This window comes from Onthophagus taurus, chromosome 3, assembly GCF_036711975.1.
Source record: "Onthophagus taurus isolate NC chromosome 3, IU_Otau_3.0, whole genome shotgun sequence".
NCBI lineage: Eukaryota > Metazoa > Arthropoda > Insecta > Coleoptera > Scarabaeidae > Onthophagus > Onthophagus taurus.
Window position 1 is genome coordinate 3,006,478 of NC_091968.1, and position 15,945 is coordinate 3,022,422.

Genomic DNA, 15,945 nt, shown 5'->3' on the forward strand with positions numbered 1-15,945 from the left:
AACCCATATAACAAAAACATAAAACTATGGAAGAGATATGTCGATGATGTATTTGCTATTATAGAGACCACAGAAAATAATACAATCGAAAACATTTTCACATATATCAATGGACTCCACAACAACATCAAATTTACGATGGAGACCGAACAAATGAACAAACTAAACTTCCTAGACCTTACTATAGAAAAGAAAGACAAACACTTAGCATACCATATATACCGAAAGAAGACTCAGACCAATATAATAATCCCATACAGGTCACACCATGAACATTCCCATAAGTTTTCAGCGTTCCATTCTCTAATAGACAGAGCCCTCACCTCCAACATGAGTCAAGAAAAAATAGTAATGGAACTGGATATAATTAAACAAGTAGCTCACAATAACGAAAACTCACAAGAAATAATAGAAAAATTTATCAACGCGAAGCTCCAGAAATTCAACCTCTCCAAGAAGACCAGGTTAATAACCAGAAAATAAAAACTATCGAACCAAACAATATCAAGGCGAGATAAATGGGAAAATAAGAAAAAATTTTAACAAATACAACTTGGAATTAACTAGCAAAAACAATAACACATTGAGTAGACACCTAATAAACAACAAAGACAAGATTAACAAACTGGACGACAATGGAATATATAAATTACAATGTAGATCTTGTAGAGCAACACATATAGGACAAACGGGAAGAAGACTGGGACAAAGAATTTATGAACACAAGACTAAACAAAATTCTAATTTTTGAAAACATCTAACATTTAATACAGAACACGAATTTAATGATAACGAAGATGCTACCTTAATACACAAAACCAATAAAGGACATCTAATGGAAATCCTAGAAAATTATGAAATAAACAAATTTAAGAACAACTTTCCTATGTACAACTGCTTAAACGAACAAACGGGAACAACAAGAAAACCTCTATATATCTGTATTTGAGGACACCTTTCACACCACCAAAAAGGAAGGACAAACCACCAGAAGAACGAGGGTTGCCAAATAAATAATATTTGGTTTCCGCAACTTCTGAGTGCGTATATATTTAGATCCTTACTACAGTTACATTCCCCAAACGCATTTTTCTTGACCTCCAACTGCCTTCAAAATTAAATTATCGCATGCGCGAGAAGTCTAGAATGACACGCTCGAATTTCATTTCTAAAAAGTTTTTCACCTGCATAACCTCATAAATATCAACAAATGTACAACGTGTTTTCACCACCACTGACCATCACACATCATTCGATAATACTGCATAATTCTGTCATAATTTTGTGCTAATTTCTTGTTATTTAGTGTAATTATTCATTGTAATATGTTATATTTTTTTAAATAAAGTCCATTGTTTAAGTGCACATTAGTATATCTTTATTCCAAATTTTATTAATTGTTAAGTTAGCATTAAGATCTGTATATAAACCTAAATTTCGTATTAATAAGCCAGTCTTATTGATATCTTCGTAATGCTCATTTCCTTCCTGGATTAAACGTCTGGCCTGCCCGGAGTTTAATCCATTCCAAAATAAATATGTGGCTTGCCCGGAGTTTATTTTCTCCTAAACACTTTTCAAGTATCTGGCCTGCCCGGAGTTTGAACATGTTTAGAAATAGAATGGCTTTGAATTAACTTTGAAGCTTGTATTGAAATTCTAAGACCATTGCTTGGACACACGCGTGACAATCGATTTCGCAAACTCTAGACCGTTTGTATTAATTAAATACCGATTGGTTGTGACCGTACAGAGTGAGATTGAAGCAAACACGCCGTCGTTTGGCGATTGGGATTTACTGTAAAAGAGACCTTGCCAGTCTGTTTAACTTGGTAGTCTCGCTAACTACCAAACTCTCCCCCAAAGCAAAAGCGCCCTTCCTACTGCCCCCGCCGTTTGAACATAACACGGCTTTAATCAGCTTTCGTTCGCGCGATTCCAAACTTGCATCGTTACAGATTCTCTCATTGCCGAATGTAATCGGTGTAGTAATCAAAAATGCACAAGTTGTTGATATAGTTTGAGTGGTTGAAACGGTACATTTAGGAATTTATCAAGGAATTTCGAAAATAACCCTGCACTATCAAGGAGTAGTAGTAAAATTGTGAATTTCCTTCAATAAATGCGCAGTACCAGAGTATATTCGAGTTAGTTCTGGAAGCAGCGGACCTAAAGCTGTAGTTACGACTCTAGTATATCGTCAGATCCGCACACTTCACTTGCTCGCTAGGGAGGGCTTAAGGTTTATTGGGGGACTGATAAATTCCGAGCTGATAGCCACTCAAAGGAATTGGTACCGGAACGTACAATAAACGACAACCGAAGAGGTGTTCCAAAAACGCAAGCGGTTTCAAATCTGTATTGAAAATTATTTTAAAAGAAGATTACTTGTCATAAACAGATATAACTTGATAAAGACATATTTTAAACAAAAAAAATTTGTTTCTATGTATAAATAATAATAGTTCGCCGAAAACATTTTCGTGACAAAGGATCGTAAAGTTTCATAAAGCCCCTTACTCTCCTTTCACGAGGCCATAAACAAAGAGACGCGTCTACTTTGTCTGTTATCACAACCGTATCGTGGAACCGCAAACTCATAAAACCTAAAAAAAAGGATTCATTTTGTATCCATTTTGCTTCTAGTTCGTTATATGTACGATCAAACTAAATTAACCCTTACGCAGATCTTACTGACAGTTTCATTTCTTGCAATGCAGCGAAAAGACAGAATAGCTTCAACGGTAAACGTCTCTTACCTTCGCGGGTAAAGTACGTTGTACGTTGAATCCGTAGCTTGCGGCAGCAAACTTTAATATACCGAGATTGTAGATGTTGGTAGCGGTTGTAAGTAAAGTTTGTATGGTTTGCAAAGCAGATATGAGCGCGACGGAAAGTTTTATTCGTTTAACTTAATGCACCGGTGAGTAGGACATCGACAAGCTTCCTCGAAAAGATCACTTCAACCGGAACGTTACATTCGAAAAGTCGACAACTATTCGTCTCCTATAAGTTTGTTTAGTTCAGGTTTTAATGTAATTAAATTGATGGAAGAAAATTAATTTAAAGTAAAAATAAAAATTAAAGTGATTTAACTTTTTTTGGCTTTTATAAAAATTGCTTTATATGCCAAAGGAAAATTTCATCAACAAAATGCACTACTATTGAAATGATGATTATCTCATTAGTTGCAACCCTATTTGGGAATTGAAACTATGTGACATAATGGCAATTGCGTAATGTTTCTGTTTTAATGTAGAATTGAAATTGTGATGTTGTTTTAGTTCGATTAAGTTTATCACCCCTGACAGATTATGGGCTCAGAGTCGCTAAAGAAATAAAAACGAGGGATGTTTATGATGTAGTAACAGGAGAAGAAAGGTAGCCAGTTCAAGCTACAAAGAAATACGAAGAAAATTTAAAAAATTGATAATCAAGGATGTAAAAGCACAATGAATACTAGTGGAAAGGATGGAGGAAGCTCCAATGACACACATCTGAAGCTCATGAAATGTGGAAAAAATTACTCTCAGTTTACGAACATAAATATAAATGAGGTTACAATTAGAATTTTTTCTAACGAAGTTGGAGGATATTGCTAGTCAATTAAAATAGATTTTAGTTAATGACAAAGATAATAATGTCGTTGCCAGAACCCTACAAATATTTTGTATCTGCATGGGAGTCAGTTGGGACACATTACAAATAAACAGAATGAGAAACCTAATAACAAAAATGAAGACAATGCTTTCATAAGCACAACCTTAGCAAGTAAGACAATAAATAAGACAGATTGGATATTGAACAGTGGTGCAAGCGATCACATGTGTTGCCGGGTAAAACAATTTGTAGAAATGGAAACATTGGAATCTGCAAAGGAAATAAAAATTGGAGATGAAAATATCTTAGATGCTACAGTAGTAGGAAGAATTCGGTAAAGGCAATCAATGGAAAGAATTGGGAAATGGTAGATTTGAAAAATGTTTTGTTATGTACCTGGTTTGACATCAGATGAAACTTAATATGAAAATTAATCTATATTAAGAGATGGAAAGCTGTATCTAATGAACTTTGAGCATGTAAATTTTAAATACAGAGCAAATGTAGGAGCAACTGTAGACACGTTATAAGGATGAGGGAATTGTTAAAGAGATTTTAGGAAGAAAGCAGAAAACATATTAAAAGAAAAATACAAGTAATAATCAGAGACAATGGTTTAGATACCAAAAAACAATACCATACACACCACAACAGAATGGTAGGGCTGAACGAGAAATGAGAACTTTGGTAAAAGCGGCAAGGACAATGCTGAAAGAAAAGAATATTGAAAAGTGTTTTTGGGCTGAAGCAATGAATACTTCAGCCTACATTCTGAACAGATCAGGAAAAAGTACAATACACAATAAAACACCTTATCAGTTATGGTTCAATAAAGAATTCAACTTGGAAGATTTTAAGATATTTGGAAGTGAAGGATGCATATATTTCCTGAAATAAAGAAGAAGAAAATGGAATAGTAAGAGTAAAAAGGTGTTATTCATGGGATATAAAGAGGATATGAAAGGGTACAAAGTTTATTGTCAAGAAATTAAACGAATCGAATTTTCTAATTTTCAAACCACACGTTCAAAAAAGAAAGAAACATGAGAACAAAGAAGAAGATTCGACAGAGGAAATATATACAGAAGAAGACAAAAAAACCGCAAGATTGAGAAATAAAAGCTCAATAAAAAGACCAATTAAATACAATGGTTATGAGACCCGTTTGATAACTCAAATTGAATTGTAACTATTAAGTTACAAACAAACCATGAAAAGTAGCGAAAAGAAGAACTGGGAAAAAACAATAAAATCTGAAATAAATTGTCTTCTAGAAAATGAAACTTGGGAGGAAGTAGATATACGAATGAATAAAAAACTAAAAGATGCAAAATGGGGTTTCAAGATAAAAGAAACTGAAGAATAGATACAATGAAAAGCGAGATCGGAAGTAAGAGGTTTTTTGCAACAGGACATCGATTATACCATTATCTATACTCCAGTACTAAAACTGCAAACAGTTGGAACGTATTTAACTATAGCACATCATTTAAAGAATGAAGTTTTAAAATTGAGAAAAGCTTTATATGGTTTGAAAAGAAATTACCGAAATATTGGAATAAAAGATTTAATACATTTATGATTGAACAGAATATTAAACTATCAATGGATAATTATTGTTTATACAGGGAATTTCATATAACTCGCAATGAATGCAATAAACATAGTTACGAAACTACTATGCGCCTGTACTGTCCCACATAAAATGCAACATAGCTTAATAGTACAGGCATTGGGTAGTTTTGCAAAGGAAAAGTTTTGCCTGGAAAAGGTGAGCCGCACCTTCCTCAAGACGGCTAACCCCAAATGATTCTAATTCTAGGCCTTGCGATAATTCTAGTGGTAGTGCTAGTGTAAAATTACAACTAACACTATAACTAGAACTAGAAACATTTGAGTTTAGCTGCAGGTTTATCAAGATGGCTAAATCCGAATGATTCTAGTTCTAAGTCTTGTGTTAGTTCTAGTGATAGTGCTAGTGTGAAACTAGAACTAACATTAGATCTAGAACTACAAAGCATCGGGTTTAGCCAGGCGTCTTTAAAATGTTTCTAGTTCTAGGTCTAGTGTTGGTTGTAGTTTTAGTGTAATAAAAATATGTACTACTGCCACTAGAATTAACATTAAACCTAGAAGTGGAAACATTCAGGTTTAGCCGTCGTAAGAGACACACGGCTAAATGGAATGTTTCTAGTTCTGGGTCTTGTATTAGTTCTATTGATAGTGCTAGTGCAATAATAGAACTAACACTATACCGAGAACTAGAAACATTCGGATTTAGCCGCACATCTGTCAAGACGGCTAAACCCGAATGATTCTAGTTCTAGGTCTTGTGTTAGTTCTAGTGATAGTTCTAGTGATAGTGCAATACTAGAACTAACACTAGATCGAGAACTAGAAACATTCGGATTTAGCCGCACGTCTCTCAAGACGTCTAAACCCAAATGATTTTAGGTCTAGATCTTGTATTAGTTCTAGTGATTGTTCTAGTTTTAGTTCTATAAAAATATGCAACATAGTTATCTTATCTATCGAGGTTTTACTGTAATGTCAAATTATATTGACATGTTGCATTTTATGTGGGACAAAGTAAATAGGTACGCCGTGGTTTCTATGGAAATATATTTTTGTATATTGCATCTTGTACCTATACAAAAATAGACAAAGAAACTCGAATATATATTCTAATTTACATTTGAATGATTTATTAATAATTGGAAACAACAAGGAAATAATTGAAGAGATAAAAATGATTCTAAAAGAGTTTCTAAAATTTCAAATTGCAAAATGAAATATTTGGGAAATATAGGAACATATTTGGGAATAAAAATAGAACAAGAAGAAGAAAAAATGGCGTTACATCAAATATCTTATTTGAAAAGAATATTAAAAACATATACAGAGTGATTTATTAGCTCACCATCAAACTTTGACATATGATAGCTAATCCAATTACAAAAAAAAATGTTAATGAACATATCACCTATTTCAATTATTTACGAAATTATAACACTTTAAAGTTTTAATTTTTATATCATAACTGCAACATTTTTTTTAAACCCATAAATATTACAAATATTGTTCAAAATATCCTCCTTCTGCTAGAATATATGCTTCACAACGACCAATTAAAGAGTTCTTTGACCGCATTAAAATGTCTGGTTGATTTTTTATTTCAGTAGCAGCCATTTGTATTCTGTTTAATAACTGTTCTCGTGTGTTAATTTCCAGTTGATACACAATTTGTTTAATTTGATCCCATAAGTAGAAATCCAATGGATTAGGGTCGGGAAATGTAGGTGGCCAAGCAAATGGACCATTATTACCATCAAGTAATAATCCATCAAGTACATGCAAACCTAGTAAATTGTTGTTAAATATTCCACCCCAAACGTTGATGCTGAAACGTTGTTGAAATTTCCTTGGTCTAATCGCATGCGGATTTTGTAATGCCCAGATATGTTTATTATGGTAATTATTTATACCATCTCGAGTAAAACATGATTTATCTATTCAGATAACATTTGAAATGAAGTCATTATTTTGGGCATGTTGTTGCAATACCTATTCACAAAATTATAACCGTTGCTGATTATCTCCTGGCTGTAGAGCTTGAACATTCTGTTTACGATACGGATGAAGGACTTCGAGGTTCAATACGCGCCATGCAAAATTTTGACTTACATGTATGTTGTGTGCTATTCTTCGAGTGCTGATGGAAGGATTATTAATGGCAGCATTAATTACAGCTTCTTCGTCCTCTACATTAACTACATGCGATCGAATAGCTTTTGTTGGAGCAGAATTACCTGTTTCTCGATGTCTTCTGAAAGAATCGCTAAAAACTAAATAATATGGCAAAATACGCTGTGGAAATCTGTCTTGATATTTTCGTACTGTTCCATTGCAAAAACCATACACGAAAATTATATCAGCATACTCTTCAGTGCTATAAGCGTACATTTTGAGTTTCTTCTTGTATGTAATAATTAAACCTTACAGCAAACTGACATATTACAATAACAACTTTATTTTTGTTGAATGGTTGATTTTGACTGACTATTAATCAATTCGCTGCAGAAAACTTTAAAATGTTATAATTTCGTAAATAATTGAAATAGGACATATGTTCATTAACATTTTTTTTTGGTAATTGGATTAGCTATCATAAGTCAAAGTTTGATGGTGAGCTAATAAATTACCCTGTATAATGGAGGAATGCAAGCCGATTGGAACACCTATGGATAAAAACTTCAAGATGGAACAAAGCAAAGCATCAGAAAGTCAAGAATTAGAAACCAGATGTAGAAAATTGATTGGATTATTAATGCATGCAGCCATGCATTATGTTGATATGTAAAATGTTTCAATTGAGAGAGGGTGTTAGAGTTAGTTTTAAAAGTAAATAGTATTGTTTTCAATATTAATAATAATAAAAGTTACTTAAAAGATTACAACCACCACCTCTGTCAAAAGTGATTTTTAAAAACGGATGAAAAGTACACGATTTAATTGATAATTGGTGAAAATTTCATAAATATTTTCTGGGAAATCGATACACGAATACAACTGGTAGAAAATGAATCAATTAACTGACTTGGTTAGAAACGATATAAACACCAAAATGATTTAATATAATAATAGAGAATATCCGCGGATTTTGCGATAAGTTCGTTGCAGTTGATGCAAACTTTTAACTGGAAACTAAACACCATCTCTAGGTAATAAAGTTGAATGTAAAAGGAATCTAACGTTGCATTTAACACTGCATAGCAGGAACTTGCCTATTTCCAAACCAAGACTTTATAGTTTCAAACTACAAAATATGACGTAAACGCCGAACTAGATATCTTCTGCTAGTTTTCCGATGGAGTGGTAACTTCTAAATATAAACTTAACAAACTGATTAAATACACTACATAAGCATAACAAAATATTTCTTCCTTCACATTATACAATCAAAACGTACATTTCCATACACCAAATATTGTTTTACCACCTTCGTGAATTCACCCTAACACCAATTAGATTTATCTGTTCCAATTTCAAATTCTGACATTACCGAAATTGTGTACTCTAGTAACATCCTAAATACACTATAAACATGACTTGAACATACCTAAAATTGGTTGTCCACGTGGGGTGGCTTGTCCGCCCATCGTTAGAACGTGGGAATGGTCCGCAGTGAGTACCAAAAGTGTCTCCGTGGGATTTACAAGGGCCATAGCTGCCAACAGAGCCGTTTCCATCGCTAGAGTTTCATCCAGAGCCCTATAAGCGTTGTTGTAGTGGTGGGCGTGATCTATTCGGCCACCTGCGACGATAAATTTAGCTCGGATGAACATACCAATTAAGTTTAGTGCGCGATAATTCGAACGTTTTTCATGGCAACTGCCTCGGCGTTTAATCGGCCGACACCGTTTAAACCGAAACCCAGAAGCTTGGAAGGACGACGAAGACGTCTGAAACGCGAGCCGCGATCTTATCTAGAGCAGGAAATTTGCATAATTGTGCAGTATAACTCCGACGTCCTGGTTCTTTTTTTTTTTTTTTTCGTAACTTTATCTTTTAATTAGTACTTAAGATATGGAGTTGAATTTTAACGGTGATTTTGTTTAAAATTTTTGCAATAATTATAACTTATTTTCTGACCTGATGGATTATTGAATTAACAAACGTCGATTTAACGTCGCGTAATCCGTACTTTATCCGAAACGCGTTAAACGTGCAATAATTTATCGTTCGGCTTTTATAGCGATTTGCAAATTTAATGCTTTCACATACGGACAGATTTATGACTGGTGATGGATATTACGATGACAATCGGTCACGCGGCGTCAATAACTGTCATCCACTCTGTTCCAGTTAGTTAAAAACCAATAAATCTTACGCACCTTCAACAAACAAAAAAAACCCTTTGTTGTTCTTTTGAAGTATTGATAAAGCAGATCTGGTCATATCCGCTAACGAAGGATCTCCTTGAGCACCAGGATCCCGATCGGCCTCAAAATCCATGTGAGAATACGCAAATAATCCTGCAAAGAATAATTCACATAAAAATATGTACAACCTTAAATTTTCAACTACACATAAACAACAACTCGTACCCCCATCAACAACAAACTATGCATAAAGTGTGATACATCAGATGTTGTTGCTTTGGCGCCGTGAGCCGAACTTCCCGCAGACGCAAGAAGTGACGTAAATCATTGCCGGTCTGGGAGTTATTGGGGAGAGAGGACGATCGTTTATTTCAGAGGACGCTTCCACGTATAAATTACAGAGGAAGTTGGGGGAGCAGCAGGTGTGGAAATACGGTTCATAATTGCGGAATTCCTTCTTTGGTGTTCTTGTGTGACCCCTTCTTTGCGTACATCCCACTCCCCATCCTTTGCAATCTATTACCAGAAACTCCAACTATGGAAACACTTGGTAAACACTTAGTTTAAATTGCTTTTGATTCAACCACCTTTTTTGCTATATACCTCAAAGAAGTTTTGGAGATAAATGTGAGTTTTTTAAGTAATTCAATATGTCTATATCAAAATACTTGGAAAATATAAATTTAGAAGTAAGTTTGACTGGTTTCTTTCAATATTTAAGTAATGTTATTGTTCTTACTACAAAATTAATAAGGTTGGGTTAAAGTAGGTTATGTAATATGTTTTTGTAGTCCGTTATGATTTATGGATTATTTTCTATCCGTAATAAGTTAATAAAAAAAGTGGTTTATTTAGAAAATGTGGTCTATTTAGTTTTTTGGGTTCTAACTAAAAAATTGGCATATTTGGGTTAAAATAAATTATCTACTATGCTTTTATGGTTGATTCTGAAAAACCTTTGTTAGTAACTTTAAGTTGTATTGGTTTTAGTTTTTGAGTTACGGCCCTACATTAATGAGTAATACCTTTATTTTGAAATGTTGATCTTAATGGGGTTCTAACTACAAAACTAATGTCGTTGGCTAAAACTGGTTTATGTGTTATTTTTTTGTAGTTTATTATGATTATTGATAGAAAATAACTCCATCACCTATCTCATTTACTTTTAAAGTTACCACCTTAAATTAATGAAAAATGTGGTCTATTCAGAGATTTTGGTCCTTATTGGGTTCTAACTAAAAAATTGGAATAGTTGGATTAAAATAAATTACCTACTATGTTTTTATTGTTGATTCTGATTAACTTTTATTAGTAACTTTAAGTTGTATTGGTTTTAGTTTTTAAGTTACTGCCCTACATTAATGAGAAATCCGTTTATTTTGAAATGTTGATTTTAATGGGGTTCTAACTACAAAACTAATGTCGTTGGCTAAAACTGGTTTATGTATTATTTTTTTGTAGTTTATTATGATTATTGATAGAAAATAACTCCATCACATATCTCATTTACTTTTAAAGTTACCACCTTAAATTAATGAAAAATGTGGTCTATTCAGAGATTTTGATCCTTATTGGGTTCTAACTAAAAAATTGGCATAGTTGGATTAAAATAAATCATCTACTATGTTTTTATGGTTGATTCTGAATAACTTTTGTTAGTAACTTTAAGTTCTATTGGCTTTAGTTTTTGAGTTACTGCCCTACATTAATGAGAAATACGTTTATTTTGAAATGTTGATCTTAATGGGATTCTAACTACAAAACTAATGTCGTTGGCTAAAACTGGGTTATGTACTATTTTTTGTAGTTTATTACGATTATTTATAGAAAATAACGCCATCACCTATCTCACTTAGTTTTAAAATTATCACCTAAAATTAATAAAAAATGTGGTCTATTTAGAGATTTTGCTCCTTATTTGGCTCTAGCTAAATAATTGGCATAGTTGGGTTAAAATAAATTATCTATTATGTTTTTATGGTTAATTCTGAACAACTTTTGTTTGTAACTTTAAGGTGTATTGGTTTTAGCTTTTGAATTACTGCCATACATTAATGAGTAATACGTTTGTTTTGAAATGTTGATCTTAATGGGGTTCTACCTACAAAACTAATATCGTTGGCTAAAACTGGTTTATGTATTATTTTTTTGTAGTTTATTATGATTATTGATAGAAAATAACTCCATCACCTATCTCATTTACTTTTAAAGTTACCACCTTAAATTAACGAAATATGTGGTCTATTTAGAGATTTTGGTCCTTATTGGGTTCTAACTAAAAAATTGGCATAGTTGGGTTAAAATAAATCGTCTACTATGTTTTTATGGTTGATTCTGAATAACTTTTATTAGTAACTTTAAGTTGCATTGGTTTTAGTTACTGCCATACATTAATGAGAACTACGTTTATTTTGAAATGTTGATCGTAATGGGGTTCTAACTACAAAACTAATGTCGTTGGCTAAAACTGATTTATGTATTATTTTTTTGTAGTTTATTATGATTATTGATAGACAATAACTCCATCACCTATCTCATTAACTTTTAAAGTTACCACCTTAAATTAATGAAAAATGTGGTCTATTTAGAGATTTTGGTCCTTATTGGGTTCTAACTAGAAAATTGGCATAGTTGGGTTAAAATAAATCATCTACTATGTTTTTATGGTTGATTCTGAATAACTTTTGTTAGTAACTTTAAGTTCTATTGGTTTTAGTTTTTAAGTTACTGCCCTACATTAATGAGAAATAGGTTTATTTTGAAATGTTGATCTTAATGGGGTTCTAACTACAAAACTAATGTCGTTGGCTAAAATTGGTTTATGTATTATTTTTTTGTAGTTTATTATGATTATTGATAGAAAATAACGCCATCACCTATCTCATTTACTTTTAAAGTTACCACCTTAATTTAATGAAAAATATGGTCTATTTAGAGATTTTGGTCCTTATTAGGTTCTAACTACAAAATTGGCATAGTTGGGTCAAAAAAAATTATCTACTATGTTTTTATGATTGATTCTGAACAACCTTTGTTAGTAACTTTAAGATGTATTGGTTTTAGTTTTTGAGTTATTGCCCTACATTAATACATTAATACAAAAATACAAATTCACAGTGGTGGTGTCGACAGCGTTTCTTCGTTCCTCCATTATTGTGCCAATTAACTAGGATTAAACTGTGAGTAACTTGATAAGACTGCCACTAGTGTAAACCGCGAGTGCTCCCCTATAATTTTATGTTAAAACCAGCTAGTTTTGCTTAGCAGTTTGGTGATTAATTCGCCATAAAAATTGTGACAATTCTACACGTATAGTAAGACTCTTTATTCTCCATACAAAACTGGTTTTCATACTTCTTCTATATAAAATGAATAAACAACTTAGTGAATACAAAATAAATACTTTAAAATTAGCTGAATTAAAAGAATATCTAAGCAAAATGGGACTAGATAACACGGGGAAAAAGGTGGACTTAAAAGTTAGACTCAAAAATACTATTAACGCGGATCAATTATTAAACGACGATCGAGAACCGGAATCGCAACTTGACAACTCAAGTGACAGTATAAAAATAGTAATAAATGTTAAAACACGCTCCCGACGAGACGCATCAATTTCGAATGGAAAAATGATGTTAAAAATGATAAATAAAATCGACTACCTAGAAAAAAGAGTTAACTATCTAGCTGTACGGCTCATAAAATCGTTAAAACTTCTCAATAGTTTTAAAAGTAAAAATTCTCCCTTAAACCAATCGATTAAGAAATCAAAACATAAAAAAAGTAAAACGCAAATTAATAGAGCTAGTGACATTTCTGACACACGAGAGCGTCCTGTAAAGGATCCTCCGATGACACCGGTTAACGTGGTTACTAAATCAGCACCCAAGCCTACATCCCTCCACAACGTGCCGCGATGCGATGAAGTCTATCAAATGGGAAGACAAACAACATCCAAGACTATTTCAAAATCTAAAGTTGTGTTACTGGCTGATAGTCACGGTCGCAATCTATAATCTGAATTGTAAAACATATAATTTTTTGCAAAAATTAAATAGCAGGAAAAATTGTTTTGTTGAAATTAATGGTATTGTTGATAAAATAAATAAAACCAAACATGGCTTGCATACAAAGGGGAAAGTGAAGCTTTTTAAACATGTAGCTAATTTGATTGTGAGTGCTACCCAATATGGATTGCACAGTAACATAATTACAGTTTGTACTAATGAGAATCGCTCAAATTTTATTCAGGTTACCAAAAACGGATTGATAATTTAGATAGCAATATTTTGTTAAAAAGGGAAGTCAATGGTACAATACAATACACCGTCATATCAATTAACAATAAAACTCATGAACTTGAATCCTTTTTAAAAGATAAAACTTTTGATTTACTATGTTTAAATGAACAATGGTTGCGTGACGATGAGTTGAGCATTTTAGCGGTCAAGAATTTTATAGCTGTTGCTAAATTTTGTAGATCAACTCATGAGCGAAGGGGCGCAGCCATATATTTGAATTTAAATTCTCTCGGGCCTTCGTTTCAGTCATTGGAGATTGTTACTGAGGACATAAATAATGAGCTTGACTTTGAATTCGCGCGGATAATTTTAGTTTTTGAGTTTCTGCCCAACATTTATGAGAAATACGTTTATTTTGAAATGTTGATCTTAATGGAGTTCCAACTACAAAAGTAATGACGTTAGCTAAAACTGGGTTATGTATTATTTTTTTGCAGTTTATTATGATTATAGATAGAAAATAACTCCATCACCTATCTCACTTACAATTAGTTTTAAAGTTACCACCTTAAATTAATGAAAAATGTGGTCTATTTAGAGATTTTGGTCCTTATTGGGTTCTAACTAAAAAATTGGAATGGTTGGATTAAAATAAATTACCTACTGTGTTTTTATTGTTGACTCTGAATAACTTTTATTAGTAACTTTAAGTTGTATTGGTTTTAGTTGTTGAGTTACTGCCCTACATTAATGAAAAATACGTTTATTTTGAAATGTTGATCTTAATGGGGTTCTAACTACAAAACTAATGTCGTCAGCTAAAAATGGTTTATGTATTATTTTTTTGTAGTTTATTATGATTATTGATAGAAAATAACTCCATCACCTATCTCATTTACTTTTAAAGTTACCACCTTAAATTAATGAAAAATGTGGTCTATTTAGAGATTTTGGTCCTTATTGGGTTCTAACTAAAAAATTGGCATAGTTGGGTTAAAATAAATCATCTAGTATGTTTTTATGGTTGATTCTGAATAACTTTTGTTAGTAACTTTAAGTTCTATTGGTTTTAGTTTTTGAGTAGTTACTGCTCTACACTAATGAGAAATACGTTTATTTTGAAATGTTGATCTTAATGGGGTTCTAACTACAAAACTAATGTCGTTGGCTAAAACTGGTTTATGTATTATTTTTTTGTAGTTTATTATGATTATTGATAGAAAATAACTCTATCACCTATCTCATTTATTTTTAAAGTTACCACCTTAAATTAATGAAAAATGTGGTCTATTTAGAGATTTTGGTCCTTATTGGGTTCTAACTAAAAAATTGGCATAGTTGAGTTAAAATAAATTATCTACTATGATTTTATGATTGATTCTGAACAACCTTTGTTAGTAACTTTAAGTTGTATTGGTTTTAGTTTTTAAGTTACTGCCCTACATTAATGAGAAATAAGTTTATTTTGAAATGTTGATCTTAATGGGGTTCTAACTACAAAACTAATACCGTTGGCTAAAACTGGTTTATGTATTATTTTTTTTGTAGTTTATTATGATTATTGATAGAAAATAACTCCATCACCTATCTCATTTACTTTTAAAGTTACCACATTAAATTAATGAAAAATGTGGTCTTTTCAGAGCTTTTGATCCTTATTGGATTCTAACTAAGAAATTGGCATACTTGGGTTAAAATAAATTATCTACTAAGTTTTTATGGTTGATTCTGAATAACTTTTGTTAGTAACTTTAAGTTGTATTGGTTTTAGTTTTTAACTTACTGCCATACATTAATGAGAACTACGTTTATATTGAAATGTTGATCGTAATGGGGTTCTAACTATAAAACTAATGTCGTTGGCTAAAACTGATTTATGTATTATTTTTTTGTAGTTTTTTATGATTATAGATAGAAAATAACTCCATCACCTATCTCATTTACTTTTAAAGTTACCACCTTAAATTAATGAAGAATGTGGTCTACTTGGAGATTTTGGTCCTTATTGGGTTCTAACTAAAAAATTGGCATAGTTGGGTTAAAATAAATCATCTACTATGTTTTTATGGTTGATTCTGAATAACTTTTGTTAGTAACTTTAAGTTCAATTGGTTTTAGTTTTTGAATTACCGTCATACATTAATAAGTAATACGTTTATTTTGAAATGTTGATCTTAATGGGGTTCTAACTACAAAACTAATGTCGTTGACTAAAACTGGTT

At 32.1% G+C, this 15,945-nt stretch overlaps 1 protein-coding gene across 4 annotated transcripts in view; it reads right to left on the reverse strand.

Moving 5' to 3' along the window:
• The window catches only part of LOC111423963 (alkaline phosphatase-like), a 154,756-nt gene that overhangs the window by 6,356 nt on the left and 132,455 nt on the right, over positions 1-15,945 (reverse strand). For all 4 annotated transcript variants that reach the window (XM_023057351.2, XM_023057349.2, XM_023057350.2 and 1 more), the window contains 2 exons: positions 9,495-9,635; positions 8,720-8,914 (listed from right to left, as the gene is read on the reverse strand). In XM_023057351.2, the coding sequence (XP_022913119.1) occupies positions 8,720-8,914; positions 9,495-9,635 (336 nt within the window). The remainder of the gene's footprint in view (positions 1-8,719; positions 8,915-9,494; positions 9,636-15,945) is intronic.